Source organism: Indicator indicator, chromosome 25, assembly GCF_027791375.1.
Source record: "Indicator indicator isolate 239-I01 chromosome 25, UM_Iind_1.1, whole genome shotgun sequence".
In the NCBI taxonomy this organism is placed as follows: domain Eukaryota; kingdom Metazoa; phylum Chordata; class Aves; order Piciformes; family Indicatoridae; genus Indicator; species Indicator indicator.
The window spans coordinates 7,433,862-7,455,220 of record NC_072034.1 but is presented as its reverse complement, the minus strand read 5'-3'; the positions used below and the strand labels follow the sequence as shown (position 1 = coordinate 7,455,220).

The window sequence follows — 21,359 nt, the reverse complement described above, 5'->3', positions numbered from 1 at the left end:
TGTGTGGACTTCTGAGCCATGTGAGAAGTATTTCTGAGCGCTGGTATCAGGCACCACTTCATGATGTCAGCTGAACTGTGATTGTGTTATGCTAATCATAATAAAGCACACAAATGGAGTGACACCCTTCCTGAGGAGAGGCTGTTAAGTTCTGAGAGGCAGGTTAACTGATTACCACAACCTCTGTCAAGTTCCTTGCAGAAGATTTTTCAGCGCACAATGACGGCGTATCTCCCCACCCTGAGATGCTGAAGGTGTACTGCTGCTTATGACAAATCCAAGAGAAGAAACTTTATAAAATGGCTCAAACCAGCTTGCTGCAAGGAAAGCAGTTTTACTGTAGGGAGTGGGTTTTCCACAAGCTTCAGCACTGCCTCCAGGAGAAAGCTAACTGCAGCAGTAGTGCTGCCAACAAACCATCTCTTGTAGCGAATTCTGGGAATAATACTGGTGTTGTCTCTGGAAAAGGAGCTGCCTGGGGTGTATTGTTGGTAGGAGGGCCTGGTAGTGGGAAGACAGCCCTCTGTACTGAGTTACTGTGGCCAAGCTCACCTGCAAACCTACAAAGAGGCTTACATCGCCAGGCTCTAGCCTTCCATTTCTGCAGGGCCCAAGACTCTGACACGCTATGTGTTGGAGGCTTCATTAGAGGTTTAGTTGCACAGATCTGCCGCAGTGGTCTGATCCAGGGATATGAGGACAAACTAAGAGATCCTGCTATTCAAAGTCTCTTGCAACCTGGGGAATGTGAGAGGAACCCTGCTGAAGCATTTAAAAGGTAAAAACAAACCAAACCCTATTGAAAAAGTTTAAAAAAAAAAAAAAAAGTACTATCTTCTCTTTAGGTCTTCCTTCCTTCCAAAGAGTCTACAATGCAGTTGGTTTAAAACATGTTTGTTCAGTGGCTTGTCATCTGTGTCAGAGCTTGCAGACCTACCATGGAAAAATCTAAGTTTGTCTTTAGAGCTGGCATAAATAATTTTATTTAAAAAGTAAATATTAATGGGAATTTTTTTCCATTTTTATATTAATACCTTCAGTTGTAACCAATGTTTTGGAAAGACTTTCAAGTAATTGTCTTCAGAGTGGAAGATAACTAGGTAGTGGCCTTCTTGTGTCATAGAGGTAGGACAGTTGTCTTTCGTGTACCTGAAATAGAAGAGTTTCCAATATCGTGCTCTAAGAGGAAACTGGACTAATGGATCTCTGGGTCTGGTCCAGCACATCAGTTTTATGTTTGTCTAAAAATATGTGCTAGGAAAATGTCAATTAACTCCTTATGTTGCTTCTCACAATATGCACAGATTATATGAAATCTTTATTGCTACTTCTTTTATAAATTCTCCACAGTGGTGGATCAGAAATTTATCAAGAGGGCTCACCATGCCCTTTAGAGGGTTTGTCAGCTAGATAAGCTGAAGGAAAATACTTGATATTGTACTTAGTGTGCCCCAAGAAACCGAAGTGTCTTCAGTATGTCACTAAGAACTTGTGTTTCTGTTAAGGATGCTGTTGTGTGTACAAGAGTGTGGAGCCACTGATCACTTGGAACAATGTGTTACCTTGACAGACAAGTGCTTGTGAAGACTCACTCTTTGCTCCTTTGGGTCACAGTGAAGGAAAATTGAGAAAGGATAAGGCTTGGCTCTGCTAACAGAGCTTCAATTGTGTTCCCAGCATAAAACTTCCCTGGAATATTAGTTAAACTGCAGTTCTTTAGTATTGTGTAGTAATGTAACTTTCTTTGGTACTTAAGGGTTTGTTGGATGATGTTTGCAGTATATAAACAAAATCTTCTCTTTTTTTTTCTTTCTAATTTTTATTTTCCTTTTTACTTTCTTTCCTGACTACTAAAACTGGGTAAACAAATATTGAGGGTGAAAGGTAGTGCTTGCTCATACTGTCATGGTGGTGTAAAAGAGCGTTCCAGTTTTGATGGCTGTTACATCCTTGTCCGCTGAATAAACAGGATGCATGCCTACATTGTTCTCAGGGTAGTGTCTTAAAACCAATAGTCTAAACCAAGGCTAATTCTGGATTTTTGTTTGTTTGTTTGTTGGTAGTAGCTATTAAAGTCCCAATTTCAGAAGTATTAAGCCCTTTCAATTTCTAATGACTTAAAAACTGGGTGAAATTGTCTATAAATGGAAGAGCAGACTCAGCCATCTAGCTTTAGGCAGTCTTTTAGAATCGTGGAAGTGGATTAATCTGGTGAGCAGGAGCCTGTTTATGTTTTAAAAGACTATTACAAGGAAATCTTGCTAACTGAGTAGAGGCAGGTGCTCTCAAGAGCTGGAATCCTTCCTCTTACTCCAAAGAACAGGAGTTAGGTAAACGTCTTTAGACAACAACACAATACAGAAACATTAAAGATACTTGTGAGTCAGGCTCAGCTTTTAAGGAAGACCACTTTTTGTGATATATGAGTATTTAGGTCAATATACAGGGTTCTTGGTTTTGTACTGGAAAAATAAAATATGACACAACATTTGGTACTAGTCTCCTTAAATTTCACAGCAGTGATTGGGAACTCTTTTATTATTGCACTAAAAATACTCAGGCTGTAGTACAACAGCTTCAGTCAAGGAGGAGGGGTTTTTTTCACCCTTCATCTGTTCCTTTTTTGCCCACCTACCCTGATCTCCTGCCTTCAAAAGCAGCTGTGGTAGATACTGTTCCTTCTCATATTTCAGATTTAAGGGAGATGAGGTGTTGGAGACAAGGTGCTGTACTGGAAATACAAGTTTTCAGCACTGTGGCAGGGGACCAGGAGGTGGCTGTTGACAGCAGTACTATGAGCTTGTTCTGCTTGTATGATACACAGTTACTGTCTACAGATGAGGAACTTGGCCACCCTCTTCCCACCATGGAGTACCTCAATCATTTGTTAATTGAACTTTTGTTGATGTGTAAAACATACAAGAAATGCTTAACAAGTTAGAATTTTTCATGATTTCTAAGGCTGAGCCCTTCAGCATTCTGGTCTGGTGTGATTGTGCTTTCTGTTAAGTGAAAGTTGTTGTAATGTGAAATGAGTTCTAGCAAGACTTGTCAGCTGATTGCCTTTCACATCATGCAAAGGCATTGAAACAGCATAAAGCTCTTGTCTCAGTGCTCCATTGCTCCATTGATTTTGGCCTTATTTTAATTGATTCAGTAGAAGATGGGAAAGATCTTTCTTCAAAGACACTGTCAAATTTTTGCTCTACTTTGTGTCTGCTCCAGAGGCAGCTGTGTGCTCACAGCCTAAAATGGCAAGAGTTCTCTTTAGAAGTGCTAAACAAGATTACACCATTCTATTTTTGCTAACTGTCCCACAAATAGTAAGAAAGGAAAACTTTCTGGTGTTTTGTAACATGCCACTTCATGAACAATCTAAAGTTCATGAGTTAAAATAGTGAATCTTCATCTGAAAGGTTTTTCACATGGTTTTCAGCAACCCTGATGGTCACGGTGATCCACATGCAAGTGATGACCTAGAGGGTTAAAGACTTCTATCCTGTTTGAATGTCTTTTCTTAATTTCTTGTATATTTATTAAATGTGTCATAAGAATTTTTTCAGGCAGGACCAGATCTGAAGAGCTGGAAGAGTTGATCTGTACAAATGTATTTAAGAAGCGTTTGTTGCTGTGCTGAAAGACCTGCTCCTTACAGCACTGCTTCTGAGGCACTTCTCACACAGTCAGAGAGCAGCCTTAAATATAAGGGAGAATGCTGAAGCCTATCAGTCAGATTTAGGTGAAAGTGGAGCAGAAAGTATATGCACACTGGTGCTGAATTCATTGTCGTGGTTCTTTTTGCAGCTTTCCAGACAATCACAACTTTTCTTCTAATTCCTGGTGTGTGCTAATCCTATTTAAAGAGGGAAACCTCAGAGAGTTAACTAAGCTGGACAGGTGATGAGAAGCCTTCTCACTAAAATTTTAAAATAATGGCAGTAAAGAATTGTTGGATGTTGCAGTTTCTCCACACCTTAGTGCTCTGGGAAGTTCTGCTGTCTGTGGTATAGTTCCTGTACCTTGGCATGCACAACAAACTTGCATTGCAATGGAACACAAGCAATAATGGTAAGTGGTGTAAAAAGCAAAGTAGTTTTATAGGTCTCTAAATTACATCTGTAGACTTGATTGTGAGAAGTGTGAGAGGTCATGTAAGGTTTTATGCTGACTGCAAGTTTGAAGCAGGGGTCTGTGTTGCTTTCTTGTATGAATCATTTGTTTGGACAGCATTAAAATACAACAAATCTTGTGCCAATAGCTGTTATCTATGTAAAATTACTTTCACCTGTTTGGAGGAGGACTCCAAAGGATCCAGCCTCTGGTGTTTCACGTTTGGCAATACGATGGAAATCTCATAAGCAGCAGAATTCAGAGTAAAAACACAAGGACTGTAAATCAGTGCTAACAAACATTTCCTCTACTACCCTTGCCCTTCACCTGTATTGGTTTCCCATGATACTAATTTAATTTTTTTATTGCTTTTTTGGATTCCTTGTTTCCCTTAAGAGTGGTGTATCATCAAAAAGTTGCAAACTGCAGGTGACTGAAAGCTTTCACTCTTATCTAAATGATAAGGGGAAATAAGTTTTGTTTTCGAGTTCTGGGTTGTTTGTCTGACAGTGTGGGAAAACACAATTTTGTTCAGAGAATGTTCTGTGACTGCTGTCTGTGGACTTTAAATCTGCAGTGCTGAACTGCCAGTTTTCTTGCCACTTACTTAGCATAGATGAAGAAACAGGTTTAGAAATTGAGTTGTATGCAATAACAGATGAAGTGTGAAGAAGCTGCTCTTTTTAGAACTCCTTGTACAATCTCTGAAGCCAGTAATATAATTAAAATTATCATGGATCGTGTAGGCTTTATTGAACAACTAATTAGTGAGCTTTTCACTGGTTTGGAGTAGCTTATTCTTAATTGCAGAAACTTGAGTGTGTAGAAGTTCAGCTCCTCAGTTCTTCCCTTTATCTCTTCCTCCTCTTCTAACTGTTCACTTTTGCATTGTCTTTGGCTAACAGAAAGCTTCAAATCCACTTTTAGGACTGAGGCCAGATATTAATTAGAATATCCTGACTTCCACGGAGTTAGGTTTTGATTCTTTACCCTACAAAATGAGTTTTCCTTCCTAGTGAGTTGTCTACAGAACATGCTTCTACTGCTGTTTGCAGTCCCCAGATTTCCATGACTGTTATGAAAATAAGCAGTGTTAATTTTGCTTTGGAGGAGTGAGGTTGTAGAATGTTCTATTCAGGCAACTTTCCTCTCTCTTAAGTGAAATACATTTAGTAAAAGTCTGTTTTACCACGAGCTTAAGAAGGACTGAAATAAAAGATACACTAAGAAACAGCACATCAGAGATGGTTACAGATGCCTGGGCTGCTGGAAACTTGAAAGCTGCTGAGATTTCCATCCATTTATTCTGTAAGACATTAGTAATTCAGTATTAATCTTTTAACAGGAAAGAAATGCCTTGACTTTTCTCACCCAACTCTCAAAGACTGAAAATGATCTACATCTTTTATCTTCTTCTTCCTTCTGGAAAGGGCTGCTACACAGCCTTTTCCCCTGCTTCTGTAGCTCCAGTATAGGCTTGGTAGCTGTAGCTTTGCAACAGTTACAAGAAAGATGTGATCATAGATCATGTCAGACTCTCTAATTTTGTAGAGCTATAAATGCTAGAAACAAAGCCAAGGACTAACTGTATCCTGTTTCATGTGAAGAAAGATCTGAATGCATAATGAATTAATTTACAAGACCCTTTGGAGGAGAAAGTTGTTAAATTTCCAGTGTGTTTATTCATTTACCACATGCAAAGTTCAAATGTGCAAGTGACTGATTTGAACCTTATGAGAGGAGGTTGCAAGGGGACATCAGAGAATCAAGTGCATCATCTTCTTCCCCAGGCAGAAGAAAACAAGTTTCTGAGAGATGCTTGCTTTATCTGTTCTTGCACCTTACAATTCTTACCAGAAAAATAAATCATCTGTCTAACCTAAGGGTTGAGGGTTTTTTGTTTGTTTTTGATTTTTTTCCTAGTCTTGTTACTACTTAATGATGTTCTCCAGAGACCTTGAGAATAGATTATTTCCTTTTTGGGACAGCCTTCTACATATTTGAATACTGCTTTATTCTCTTTCATCTAAATGAAGTAATTCCAATTTGTTGGTCTCTTCTCAGAGGTCACACCTAAGAATGTGACATTAAACAAATCCCTTAGTTAAATAAAGTTTTCTGTACCTAAAGGGAATTTTTCTTAGCAGCATTTTAGATGTGCGATGTAAATGTGCGATGTAAATGTGCGATGTAATTTCTCTGATTTTTGTCCATTCCTGCATCTTTCACTTATGCTTGGCCAGAACCTAGTTGGATCCCAGCCCAGAAGAGCTTGATCTGGTGCAAGGTTGAATTCTGCTTTTAGTGGAAGACATAACCATTTTCAGTTGAAAGTAAGATGTTTTGTATTTTAGGTACCTCTTTGTAGACATCCTGGGTTATTCAAGATCTCAGCACTTGCAAGCTGCCAAAGGAAAAGTGCAAGCAGTGCTCTGGCAAGGGAGGTTCTCATTGGTCTCTCCATGTAGTCTTCTACCTGTTTCCAGTCTCATTTGGAGATTCCACAGAAGTTGGGTGTTGGAATGAGAAGCTTTCAGTTCTGTGTGATTTAAGGATTTCATGAAAAGATTTAAGTCCCTCTGCTTACTGAAAAACTTAAGGCTGTCAAACACAGTCATGCCAAAACATGAGGAGCATGTCCCTTTGTTATTGAAAGCACTATGTACTCAGTCATGGAATAGTTCCAGTTTGATTTTTAGTGTTTTATTTCTGGTGAAGAAAAAATACATCAGAAATATCTGCTGTCAACATCAAGTGGCTGAGTTGCTTTTTAATCTAGAGGAGATTGCTCCTATGGATTTCATCAAAGACAGGACAGTTTTACAGTCTTTAGCTCCCCAGTAGATTGAGCTTCATACTGTGGAGGCGTAGTGATAGCATAGCAAGAGACATAAAATATTAAAAGTAGCAGGCAGACTTCACAGCACAGAGCCTTTTAGGACTCTTAATAGGAAGCATCTACATGTAAGCTATCTGCAAGATGAAAATATCTTTTGAGAGCTAATGAAGAAACAACAGTGAACAAGACAGTCTATATGAAAGAAGTAAGCAACAGTACAAAAAATGTATTGCACTGAACGTTAATACTGGCTTCAATGTGGTGATGTACTGTGAGGAGGTGAACTGCAGTATTAATGCTAAATGTGTGGTAAAAGGCTGCTTGTCTTCAGTGTAGCTTACTAGTTACAGCAGTGCAAGTAGTTATGAATACAGTTTCTGTGCTGACTTTCACTTTTGTCAGGTATGAGTGTTAATTCCTAAGTATTTATGTATTTGTCTTGTATATTGTAGAAACTTCCAGTAAATTCAACATTTGTCTACATTTTAATTATTCAGTAACAAGCTTTGCTTTATAGTCCCAGAGGATCACAGAGCACTGCAACAGGCTCCCCAGAGGGGTTGTGGAGTCTTTCTCTGGAGACTTTCAAGACCCATCTGGATGCGTTCCTGTGTGATGTGTGCTAGATTCTGTGGTCCTGCTCTGGCGGTAGGGTTGCACTTGTTCTCCAGAGGTCACTTCCAACCCCTAACATCCTGTGATAAAGGCAGGATGCCAACTGGAAATCCTACCATGGGTGAAGTAAGAAAGTTACTTTTGTAAGAGCATGCACAAGAGGTTAAACAGAATCTGCCAACTTGGCTTGTGTTTCCAGCTTAGTGGAAGTAAAAGCTTCAGAAGGTAAATTTGGATTCCATGAACTCACTCTTTTGAGAGCTTCTTGACTCTGATGGAGCTTCTCATTCTGACTGGTTACATGTAATGTGTAAGTGATGCTTTAGACTTCTAACTGATACTTGGTTTCATAGAAAACGTTGTGTTCTGGTGCTCTCTAGACTATTAAGAAGCTAAGCATTGCCTGAAGCTTAAGCATTTTGTGGCATGTTTCTCTTTAGGCTTTTCCCTTAAATCTTTGGAGTTAAGGGGTCACATAGCAACAAGTTAGTGTTTCTGCCAGAGCAGGTTGTATGTTCTTCTTTCATTGTATGGAAGCACTGCATACAGGCTGAGCATAATACCATTTAAGGTTTTAACCTTTTCAGTTTAAATTACCGTAAGAAAGTTTCCCTAAGGCATTTTAATAATGACAACTTAACATAGACCTTTTTGTCTTCTACTTGTATAGGCATTAACATTTTGCCTTTAATCTGTGTGGCTCAGTCTTAAACCTTACAGGTCTTCCTATAAGCTATTTAGTTAGATGGACTTTCATAGCAGTTCTCACTTGTTAATTATTTCCCTTGCTTCCAGTTTTCTATGCACATGTTCATAGCTTGTGCAAGGGTTTGCGTTTCTTTCTTCTCTTCCTTTTTAATGGAAAAAAAATTGAAAAGGATTTGGTGGATTGTGAAGTAGAAAGGACTTTGTGTGTCTAATATACTGAGAAAGATAGTATTGAAATATCACCTCCTAAAAGTGTTAGTGAAGTTTTACTTTCTTTGGTGTCATGATGTGTAGAATACACTGGGAATGGTGAGAAATCTTCTCTCTTTATCCAGGAGCAGGAATGTTTTGAATAGTTAATGCAGAAACATTTCGTGATTGAAAAGAAATGATTAGGAAATGGGATGGAAAGAAAATTAAGGAAATAATTGTGTTGAAAAAAGGGTTCTGTTGTTCAGAGGTGTTGCAGAGGAAGTGCTGCCAAGAACATAGGCAGGTTCCTGGTGCACTTGATGATATAAAAATATGAGGGAATGGCAAGAAAGAAGAACTGAAACTCAGATGAAGAAAAGGAGGCAAACAGAGAAATTCACATAGCTGACCAAGCAAAAGGGGCAAAACCATTACAATCAAAGTCCTCTCCATGTTGTGTGTTTGCAGATGCCCTCATCAGGTTCACATGGTGCTAACCTGACACTGTTTTTTAAAGTAAATTATAGAGAAGGTGCAGAAAGGCTCAAGAGGAGAACTGTAGTCAAACTGAGAGACACTCTATCTGCTTGGGGCTGGGGAAGGAAAGAAAGAATTAATCCACAAGTTAGCTACTGTGGATCCAGAGTGATGCATGAGGAACATACGCTGTGGATTCTACTTCGGGGAGTATGGGAGAATAATTTTGACTGGGACGCATGAAAGCTGCTCCATCTGTTACCTCTTCACCTTAGACAGTGCAATTAAAGATTAGGATAGTCCCTTTTATTAGTGAAAATAGGATGGGAAAAGATATGTGGTAACACAAACACAGGAGGAGAGCTGTCTTAAGAGCTTGACTAGTAAGGCAAAATGTTAACAGCTTTTCATCTGGTATTTGTGCAGAGGATTTTCTGAAAATGAGGTTGGACGGTATAATCCTGCAATCAGTTCAGCAGTTGAAATGTGGGGTGCTTTATGATAATGTGCAAGAAATGAGAAAGGCAGGTATAGGGCAACTCAGTTAGGGAATGATCATTTTCAAAATGTTTGTTGTTTATCCTGGTTTCTTCAGGCAGGCAATTCAGGAACCCCCTGCTCTGAAGAAACAGCTCACTGCTGGAACAGCCACAGCAGCACCTCCTCTTTGTGCTTGCCTGTCAGTGATGTGTTGTTTTGTTCTTTTGGAACTGAATCTATGGGAAAAATACAAATGATTTGGGGATTGTCAGACTGAACTGCAGTAGTAATGGTGACAATTTTTGTTTCATGCATATTATGCTATTGTCTTTTTCAGAGTCGTGGAATAATAGCACATAGAGCTGGCTGGACAGTAAACTAGAATACAGCCTGATGAAAGCCACACAATTGAATGTATTCAGTGCAGTTTTTTTTTTACCTGTCTCATCTGAGAGTTGTGTTTTGGTGTCTTTTTTTTTTGTGGCTAGCATTTCTCATGTCCACAAATCCAATCATACACAGGGAAAGCAATATCTCTTTCTTCAGTTGTATTTATGCTCTGCATAAATCGAGACAGCAGAAAGAAATGGATTTTCTTTGTCTCCAAAACATAAAATGATACCAATAAATTCAAATGCCTGTAAAGCTACAAGAATTTTGAGTCAGTTGCGTATGCCTGTGTTCAGAAAACAGTGCTCATAGGAGAAGATGCATTTTTGTTCAGTGAAATTAATTTTTATGTGGCTAAAGAACCAGGTAGTTGATAAAGAAAGCTGAAAGGATGACATATTTCACTTTGCTCAGCCTTTGGTTTTGTAAGTGATTTAAAACTGATTTTGTAATTCTAATGCGTGGTGTTGCATATATAAACTCGTTAGGGTTCTTACTGTGGTACCCCATTTCAACCACAGGCTGCTGAGTATTTACAAAGTTAGCTATTACCCCTAACTTTACAGGAAGAGAAAATGAGGTGTAGTGTGGGTGATTCTCTCATTTCAAGTAATGATAGTTTTCAGTGAGTCTTGATTTGACGCTTTCATCTCATGCATGTGATATAAAATGTACTTTTCTCTTTTTGTACCTTTTTCTTTCTTAAAATGAGACATTGAATTGTGGAGAAACAAACAATCAGTATTCAACTGATGCTTAATACAAAGAAAAGCAGTCAGTTATGACCCTAATAAGAGAGCTTTTAAAGAACACCTTGTGGATGACAAGTCCCAGGAGTAAATATAAATAACAGCGACTTAGACAACAGCTCAAAACCTGGGGGTGGAGGAGGAGAGGTAATAGGGTTATTCATAAAGGGTCATGAGACAGACAGCAAGGAAGATAAGTGAGGTAGTAATCAAATGCCTTAGGTGTCTTCATACTAATGGAAAAAAGGTATGGAATGAACAGGCAGAACTGGAAATATTAGTACAGAGTCAAGCTTGATTTAAATGCTCTAAAAGGTCTGTCAGGATAACTTGTATGACTGGTATGTTAAAAAAGAAAAGTAGATTGTTTAGGAGTTGCTTTGTATATCGTATGCTTGCTTGTAGTTCTAGAGTAAATTGAATTTAAAGTCACTGAAAAATCTCTAAATAAAAGAGCTACACTATATATAGTGTAGTCTTATAGATATAGATATATAGATATAGATAGTTTTATGTCTGATACCTGCTTGGTAAAAGTGTTATCTTCTATGTACCTACAATTACCCCTGTGTATCTAAAAGTTTATCTGCTTTGGCAAAGCATAGTGGTTGTGAGTAGCTAGGAGAGATTCTCTAAATCATAACTTTCCTAAAATACACGTATTTCATTCTATCAGGACAGCAAGATTAAGCTAAGCTTAAGGACTTGTCTAAGGCATAGAATTTGGACAGTAGTGTTTACATAGCTGAAAAATTTGAATAACAAAACAAATAAGAGATAAACATCAGCTGGGAAAGCATGATATGAGCAGGAGTCTGTCAGTGACCATATCTCTAATGTCAAAGAGGAGAAAATAGCTAGTGGGAAAACATCCATTTACTTCAGTCAGGTGGGGAGAAAACTATCTGAGAAAAAGAAAAGCAGCTTTGGGAGATAGTGACTATAAAATGATCTTAAATGCATGAGATTTAGAAGATGAGGAGAAAGAATGAGCTCAAAGCAGTGGACTTGGAGATACTGGTGACCTCAGATAATTTGTGGGTAAGATGCCATGAAGAGAAGTATAAGGAACGAAAATAATTAGCTGGAAAGAAATCTGAAAGCAGTATATTAAATGTCCAGCTTAGTGAAACTGAACTCCTCATCATTCATATGTTAAACATTAGAAGGAAGACTGCAGAAAGAGAGTAGATCAGCTACTGAATGTGAGAGTAAATGAGTAATGTGACAGTGAGGGCAAAACTGAAAGTTCAAGGGGCGTTGCTCATATTTCTTGAGAGGTGTGTTTTGTTTGGTCATAAGAAGTAATTCTGCACATGCATTAGCAGAGGGAAGGCAACATCACCAAGAGCTGGTCTGCTGTTCATTGGAGAGGGAAAACTGGTGTCACTGGGGAAGCTAAAATGTTCACTGCCTGGGTTAGAGAGGTGATACTGCCACTCCACTCTGCTAAGATCTCATCTGGAGTACTGTGTCCAGCTTTGGGCCCCCCACCACTAGAGACACATGGGCCTGCTGGAGGGCCACAAAGATGATCAGAGGGCTGGAGCACATCTTGCATGAAGACAGGCTGAAAGAATTGGGGCTGTTCAGCCTCAGAAGAGAAGGCTTCAGGGAGACCTTGTAGCTACACCTCAGTATCTGGAGAGGAACCTACAGAAGGGCTGGAGAAGGACTGTTTGGAACGGCTTGTAGTGATAGGATGTGGGCCAATGGTTTGAAACTGGAGCAGGGTAGATTTAGGTTGGGCATAAGGAAGAAGTTCTTTACAATGAGAGTGGTGAAATAATGGAACAGGTTGCCCAGGGATATGGTTGAGGCCCCATCCCTGGAGGCTTTCAAGATCAGACTCGATGTGGCCTTGGGCAGCCTGCTTTAGTTGGAGGTGTCCCTGCTGACTGCTGGGCAGCAGGACAAGATAACCTTTGAGGGTCCCTTCTAACCCAGTGCAATCTGTGAATCTGTATTGCCCTCTCTTAAAAACAGTCATTTTGTAGTCAGCTAACATAATTAAAAGTAGCAACAAAGAAATAAGATTACAGGAAAACATAGCCCAGACAAGACAACCCAAAACATAAACAGGTGAGGTGTTTTCAAACTGTTCAGCCTATGAACTGCAGTGATTATCTTCAAAGGACAGGTTATCTTTATCAGGCTGGCTGAAAACTCAGACTTGAAAGATTCACATTTAGTGCTTTCCTTTAAAAAGGGCCAAAAAGGCATTGGGGAATTAGAAGTGTCAATTGAAATTAAAAAAAAAAAAAAAAAAAAAAAAAGAAAGATGCCAGAACAAATAAACAGTGTGCAAGCAGATGGAAGGTAACAGAGTTAAAAACAATGAAGGTGGTATGATGTGGTTTCATTTTGGCAAATCTAATCTAACTTTTTGTCAGAGGCAGAGTTAGAGTATTTGTGGATAAGGGATAACCATAAATGTCAGTTGTGACTCCAGGAAGGCCTTGATGTTTACATGAGAGTCATACAAACAGGCTGTGTGCAAGGTAAAACTAATCTGGCTATGTGCAAAAGTTTAGTGACTGTACTTAGAGAGTTATAATCAGTAGTTCATTTTCAACCCGACACAGCATGTTGTGTCTTTTTCCAGTGTGCTCCTCAGAAATGATACTTTTTGGGTGCTACTGACTTCCTTGTCACTGTGTTATCCATGGGACACAAGTAATAGGGCAAGAAGTAAAATATTTAAATTACAGGGAAAACAGTCAAGGTTAGATACACAGGGGAAGGGGAAAACTTCCCAACTGCAAGAACATTGAAGCTCTGAATAGATTGCCTGGGGAGACAGAGTATTGATCAGTGGAAGTCTTTAGAAATGCTTAGACTAGTATCTGTCAGGGATGTCAGATGTAGACCTGCTATAGGTAGGGAAGTGGACTAGATGACCTCTCCATTTCTGAAAATCAGAGCTAGGAGGATTTGTCTAGAATAAATTACTATTTTATACTGCTTTTTCTGGAAAACATTTGCATTGTTTCCTGTACTCTTCTCTTTGACCTTGGTAAGGATGTAGATTTCTGTATGTCAGACTCTGACTAATTCAGAGCATGTTGGATATGTTAGCATTTGTGGTAAATATACTCCATTTAAAAATGTATAGAGAGTCAACCCTGGTCATGGTATCAGGTGTGAATGGTTTTCAGCTACAGTTTTCTGTCCATTATCATAGCTGAGCTGTTTGAAAATTGTTCTAGACAGTCCAACTGTTACCACAAAATATTTGTTTTTAAAAAGGTTTCTTTCTTCTAAGATTTTGAGTAAATCCCCCAGCAGATCTGCTGGCAGTGCTTTGTAGAAAAAAATCACCTATTTGTATGAGACAGCAGGAGGTCTATAATCAACACCCAGAGGTTCATCTTGCTCTGTCTGTGTGTGACCGACGGCGCTGGGTCTGCCATAAACTCTACCTTTGTCTGGCCTTATGCCCTAGAGCTAACTTCTGTGCTCTCCTTGTGGGACTTGCAAGTCTGCTTTACAATTACAGATAAAATCCATGCTGCTACAAGACATTGCAAAATCAGGTACTGAATTGCACAAGGCTTGCCTGCTGTTCCTAATTCACTCCTCCTGAAAAGACCAGACCTGAGATTTACATCCCTGTGCTCTACCTTCAGCTTTCCCAGTAGGTGATTCTCAGGATTTGATTTGTTGTTGTGGTGGGGTTTTTTCCCTGCTGTCTGCTCTTTCTTTTATAAAACTAACTGAAATACTAAAGGCAGTTTGTCTTTCTATGCAGCCTATAAATGAATAATTTACAAGAAACAATAATCTTACGTTATACTCTAGTCCATGAGTGTGTATCATTCCAGTATTCCACCTCCTCAGAAAGTCATAATCAGTCGCAGTACACTTTTATCACTTTGAAAAATTACAGAGCAGGTACCTCAGTAACCTGATTGATTATGTACACAGCTGTGCACACAGCAAACTGGGTCACTTCACTTTTGCCATCCTTAGCCATATGTTTAATTTTGCAGCTTTTGAAGTGTAGAAGTGTCCTGTGCTTCACAGCCCTTCTATTTCTGGAGTACTTTCACTGTTACGGGTCCTGTGTGTATGTTTTTCAGGGTGTTATTATCTGTATGAGCAATGTTATACATGTCTATAGTTGTAAGAATTGGGGTGATACTCTACAGTAAGCAGCTATTGGACCTGAGCAGCAGAATTTCCCTTTTAATCATTAGCCAGAATGCATTATGAGACAGGTAAACAAAGTGTTTACTGCAGTCACCCATAAGACATAAATTCCTTGTCACAGGGCAAAGTAAAACTCACTAATCTATAAACAGTACTAGAAGTCATTTGTAAGGATGCTCTGTTTGTTCTTTTTGTTTGATTACAGCTGCTGAAAGGCTTCTCACAAAGAGGGTGATACTTCATCAGCTGAGCAGCAGAAATTGACAATTTTATTTTAAGTGAAATTTACCTTCTTTTACAGTGGCTTGTGTCACAGATAAGGTTTGTAAAAACAAAAGAAGGGGAAAAAAGGGCTGTTGCTGTACATCTGTCCTTGAAGCTTCCAATACTCTTCAGCAGCTTTATCTTCACTGGCTGCATTCTTTAACAGGGCAATTGCAAACTGAGGGCATGGAACAGCCTTAAGGGGCTGTGCTCTGCTAACCAGCAGCTGGGTTATGACAACAGACAAATGACCATGTGTCTGTGACCTCACAGATTCATAGAATGGTTTGGGTTGGAAGGGAGCTTGAAGATCAGCTGGTTTCAAGCCCCATGGCATAGGGAGGGCCACCTTCCACTAGATCAGGTTGCTCAAGGCCTTATCCAACCTGGCCTTGAACAGGAATTATTCCTTGGAGGAAGCATCCATGATTTCCCTGGGCAACCTATTCCAGTGTCTCACCATCCTTACTATAAAAAATTTCTCATGAGGCAGTGGGAAGAAAGGTGGAATATTTGCTGTCACTTGTGAGACACTAAGGACAGATGATTTAAAAAAAAAAAAAAGTGGAATTTTGCATTTTTTTCCCCTGAGTCTTATAATTTTAATACTTTAATGTTTATTCCATGTTAGTAGTGGAAGTAGTGAAAACTCTGTGTATAGGTTGGTGCCTTTAGGTACCTGTGTCCCTAGTATCTTACGAAGGAAGGCCTGGACTCCTCTCTGTAATGTCTGTATAACATAATTCCTTCTTTTGCTGTCATGCAGCACTTCCAGCTCTTAAGTGCCCTAGAGAGATGCTTTCTTCCCTGTATGTCCCCCTGCAGTGGGCTGGGGAAGATGGAGCTTCTGCTCTACCTGATTCAGACCAAGACAGCATCAGGTTTCCACTTACTAGTTAGATTTTTTGCTAGATTTTGCGATCCTTTTTTTTTTTTTAAAGCAGAAATCCCACTACTTATGTTGGTGGCAAAAATTCCTACATTGTGTAAACAGAGTTGGCTTACTTAGAGTTTCACTGTGTACCTCAATTTCTCTAATTTCTGATGCAACATAAATGGAAATGAGTGTCCTAAAAATTACATGGTAAACTGCTGTGGTATGTCACACTGTAAGCTGCCTATAAGAAGGAAGATGCTTGTTTGCTTTCCTGAAGCTTGAGACTAGTGTTTGAAGAATTGTCTGGTTTGTTGTACACTAAGTATTGTTAAACTCTATGTATAAATATATATATATATTAAAAAAAATCTATCTAATGTACATAGGCATAGTCCTCCACTGCATTAATCTTCAGTAGCTCTTTAGCTTAAATGTGCAAAGGAGCAATTCCTTTGTAAAGTCTCTTGAGACATTCAGATCACAGAATCACAGAAACAGGCAGGTTGGAAAAGACCCTTAGGATCACCAAGTCCAACCACTAACCCTACTCTACGAAGTTCACTCCTAAATCATATCCCCAGGCACCACATCCAAACCACCTTTAAACACATGCAGGGTGGGTGACTCCCCCACCTCCCTGGGCAGCACATTCTATACCTGACCACTCTTGCTGGGAAAATTTTTTTCCTGATGCCCAGTCTCAACCTACCCAGTTGTAGCTTGAGGCCATTCCCTCCATTCCCTCTTGTTCTGTCACTAATTACCTATGAGAAGAGACCAGCCCCAGCCTCTCCACAGCATCCTTTTAGGTAGTTGTAGATAGCAGTGAGGTCTCCCCTCAGCTGCCTCTTTTCCAAACTAAGCAGCCCCAGCTCCTTCAGTTGCTCTTCATGAGATTTATTCTCCAAGCCCTTTGTCAGCTTCGTTGCCCTCCTCTGCACTCACCCCAGCACCTCCACATCTCTCCTGTACTGAGGTGCCCAAAACTGGACACCATACTCGAGATGTGGCCCCACCAGAGCAGAGTACAAGGGGACAGTCATCTCCCTACTGCTGCTGGACACAGCATTTTTGATACAAGCCAGGATGCCATTGGCTTTCTTGGCCTTCTGGGCACACTGCTTGCTCATATTCAGTTGCCCCTTGATTAGAACCCCCAGGTCCCTTTCAGCCAGACAGCTCTCCACTCACACTTCCCAAAGATCTCCTAGAGGACTGCACTGCAGTGTCCCTCTCTTGTACAGTGAATGTTTTATAAAGTTCTACTGGCAAATTTTTGCCAATAGAATTATAAATTCAGGTAAAACTTAACTTTGATTACTGATAGCAGTCAATCAGCTCCATCATCTTGCTAGTAATCACCAAACCTTTTCATAGAGGGTATTATGAATACATTTTTTTCAGCATATGTTTACAACCTCCAGGGAATTCCTTCAATTGCAAGGAATTACAGTCCTCATGAAATTTCTGGTACTCCATGTGGTTGCCTACTGCTGTTTGTTGTGACTGGGAATAGCAACATTATTATTGATGTAATTGTATCTATTGCATATGAGCTGCCTCACTGACAGTGAATATTGCTTGCCTTTTTCAAAGGCAAATAGGGTTTAGGAACAAAGACATTCTGTGGGGATCTTGGCATGCAGGTAACTCAAGCAGGGGAATGCCAGCTTCCTAACGTTTCAGAACTTCCCAAAACAGAGAGAGATGGATGAGCTGACTCAAAACATGAGGGCAACCTTACTTGACAGAAGTAAACATCATTTGGAGCTTTTAGTGCTGTTTTATAAATCACCTGAGGAAGTTTGCCTTAATTTTCTCATGCTCCAGTCCTGTAGTGGTGGTTTCTAACTAGCAGCACTTCCAGTGAGGTTTTTCCAACCTGACAAAAATGCAGCAGTGAAAATACCTCAAACAGCAGGTGCAGCCACTTTCAGAGTGATGACCTTGCATGGGTTCCAAACTAGAACAAGCACATGGCATGGTGTGCTCTTCTCTGGGTATGCAAGAAAAACTTAAAGCAGACAGAATGGGAGAGGAAGGGCAACATAAGCCATGTCTGACTGCTACTTGAAAAGTAGTTGCTGCTTGTGTGCTTGGGGCTAATATGAATCCTTTCTTGCTAGCTGGTCCCCCAAAAAATGGTGTGTGGGGTAGAAGTGTGTCCTTGATGCGTTTGATAGAGGTGGTCTGGTGTAGATAAGTGCACGATCCATGGGCTGAGAGTCTGCCAGGCTGCACCGGGGTCCTGCTCCATGGGCTGAGAGTCTGCCAGGCTGTGCTGTGATCCTGCTCCTTGAGCACTTCAGAGCACTGTACTGCTCTGATTGCATTTACAGTGTTTCAGAGGCAAACCACAGGCTTGGCAAAGCTTGGAAGAAGACAGCAGGCTTTGCTCCCTGGCAGTGTTGAAAATGTTACTGTTTTGGTCTGCAGATGCAAAATCATTTTCACATTCTGCCTTTGCAAGAGTGCAGGGTGTGTGCATGCTTTTGACAAACCCTGAAGCTGGATCCCTGGCTGTAGCTTGCGCAGAATCTTTCCTCTGAACAAAAATGTTTGGAGGAAAACCTCAATAGTTAAGGAGAAGAAAGAAGCTAATGCAGGGATTAAGAATATGACACGTAGCTGATGAATTTGCTCAAGGAATGTGGTGTAGAAGTGTTGGCATAAAAAGGAGGAGAGAATGAGGAAGGTTCTGTGTGGATGATACTGTCTGCTCTTCCACAGGCTTTAACTGGAAAGAACAGAGCTTGTAAATTCCTGACACAGACCTCTGGGATGCTGCTTCTTGGCTTCCGTGGCTGTGACTGAAATACAAGTGCTAAACTGTAACTTTTTGGTGAGAAGGCAACTCAAAAGGCACTTTGTCAAAAAGTTGTCATACTGATGTTGAAGAAGAAACATTAGAGGTGTAGTAACAGGAGTAAAGAGGATTTTCAAATCAGTCATTTCTATCATGAAATGTGAAGTATGTAATGTTTTACTAAAAGTGGCAGCCCTTGGAGTCTAACAAGTGAGGGCTGTTTCTGGTTTTCTTTTGTTGGTTCTTTGGAGGTGTTTTGGTGGGTTGGTTGGTTGGTTGGGGGGGTTTGTTTGGTTTGGGTTTTTTCCCCCCTTGCTTCTCAGGCTTGCTAGGAGGTAAGTTTGACACACTTACTTTGTGGGGTTGTCAGTAGTGAATGCCAGCAGCTGAATAAAGAAGAGGGAGCCTTTTTAGGGGTAAGCTACCTTCACACTGTAACAGGCATCAAACTGTTTCAGTGGGGACATAACTGAATTTCCTATACACCAGAGGCAATCAAACATGAGGAACACATTCATAAGAAACTAGGATTTCTTCTGCTCCTAGAACCACTCATTGTTTGGCATGTGTGTTTGTCTTTTTGGGGGTTTTCCCCCCTTTTTTAAGCAAGTATATGTGTTCCAGTGTGACTCTCTGCAGCCTTTGTGGCCAATGCTGCTATCTTTCTACTTTGTTCTGTTGTGTCTTGGTATTTTTGTGGATCCAATCTAAAAATCTCAAGGATAATCATAAGCAGAACTTCAGCACAGCCTGTGTATATTCCTTCCATATGTGGAAAATCGTGTTTGCCTGGGTTCAGTCAGCTCAGTAGCAATCCTGAGGAATTCTGTGGGATGGCTTATTGTTCTGAGGACTCTTTATTTGTTAGAGAGCATGTAAAACATCTTCACTCTGCATAAGTAAGTTGTTACATTACATTGCACAGCCATTAAAATGAATTCCATGATTTGAAATCTCTAATGGTGCTCTTTTCTGAGGAGATTCCATATTTTACTAATTAATTTTGCTGGTTTAAATCACACATTCAGTTCCAAAAATTGTCTGTAGTGATAACCACTTTTATATCTTTGTGGAATATAGAAAGTTTAAAAAGATAAAGCTGGATATCAGCTTCTAACCTTTTCAGAGGCACTCTGCAAATCAAGCAATGTGTTACAACAATGTGTGGATGAATCTCCATTTAGGGAGGTGCTTTAAGACATTGTTAATTCTGTGATGATTTATGTCATTTTTCCTATGCAAGCAAGGAATTGTAAGGGAGTGGAATTACTAAGCCACAATGTGGAGGCAAACATAACCTGACTTTTGGCAAATAAGCACTGAAGTTAAATCTCTGAAAAGTTCCACTGTGCCATTACTTGATATCTACTCTGAGCTCAGGTGATAGAAAAAGTCTAGCAAGAAGAGAAGTTTATCAAAGGACTTCCAAGGGCACTTCAAGAGATTGCCTTAGGTGCTGGATGGAGTCCAGGAGAGGGCCAAGAAGATGATCAGAGGGCTGGAAAAATTTCCTGTATGGGGGACAGGCTGAGAGAGTTGGGGCTGTTCAGCCTGGAGAAAAGAAGGCTCTGGGGAGACCTTAAGAGCAGCCTTGCAGTACCTGAAGGGGACCTACAAGAAAGCCTGGAAGAGACTTTTTACAAGGGCTGTAGTGATAGGATGAGAGGGGAATGGCTTTAAGCTTGAGGAGAGCAGATTTAGGCTGGATGTTAGGAAGAAGTTCCTTACAGTGATGGTGGTGAGACATCGGAACATGTTGCCCAGGGAGGCTGTGGATGCCTCCTTCACCCCTTCTTGGAGGTGTTCAGGGCTAGGTTGAATGAGGCCTTGAGCAACCTGTTCTAGTGGAAGGTATCTATGCCCATATCAGGTGAGTTGGAACTAGATGATCTGTAAGGTCCCTTCCATCCCAAACCATTCTGTGAATCTCTGAATGTCTATTCAGTGCCAGACTTAATAATATTGCTGGCAGAAGTATTTGTACCCCATTTTTTGTATACATATATATATATGTTTGGACTCTATGATGATCTTAGAGGTCTTTTCCAACTGAAATAATTCTCTGATTCTATATGTGTATTTGAGTGTGTGTTTTTCCTAGTGGAATTTGTTATGTAAGATTCAGAAACACAAGTGTTGTGAAGTGGAAAAATGCAGAGCACGACTAGATAAGGGTCTGTGGAACAGATTTTTATGAAGCACCATCAATGTGCTAGGACTCCTCTGCCTGGAAAGAAATGGCTCAGAGAGGCTGTGATACAAGTCAGAAGATTACAAATGCCATGGAGAAAGTGAATATGACAGAATTGCTCACCTGTCCCCTCCAGTACAGAACCTGAGGGGGTATGAAATGAAGCATGGACATTTAAATGAGGGATGGGGTTCTGTGTTTTGGGTTCCAGAGGCTTAAATCAGTTCATAGAAGACTTGGACCAACCTGTGGAAGTGTGGTCATTTTAAATGCAGAGAGTGAATCTGTGGTTCAGAAAACCCCTGGAGGCACTTTTTGCTGTGGTCCCTGAGAGTCCTGGGAAAATGTGGCTTTGGGCTTGCCCAGTGCTTACATTGCTCCTTAGGCATCTGCTTTCAACCCTGTTTGGAGGCAGGGTGAACCTTTTGATTTGACCTACTGCAGGAATTAAGCAGAAGGATTTGGCACTTTTCCCAGACATGACAGTTAGTATTTACCTGTTGGGAATA

At 40.2% G+C, this 21,359-nt stretch overlaps 1 protein-coding gene across 1 annotated transcript in view; it reads left to right on the top strand.

The window, feature by feature from the left end:
- Positions 1 to 290: 290 nt before the first annotated feature.
- Positions 291 to 21,359, top strand: part of ANKRD50 (ankyrin repeat domain containing 50) — a 35,174-nt gene continuing 14,105 nt past the window's right edge. The window contains exon 1 of the mRNA XM_054392398.1: positions 291 to 778. Within this exon, the coding sequence (XP_054248373.1) occupies positions 300 to 778 (479 nt within the window). The 5' untranslated portion in view covers positions 291 to 299. The remainder of the gene's footprint in view (positions 779 to 21,359) is intronic.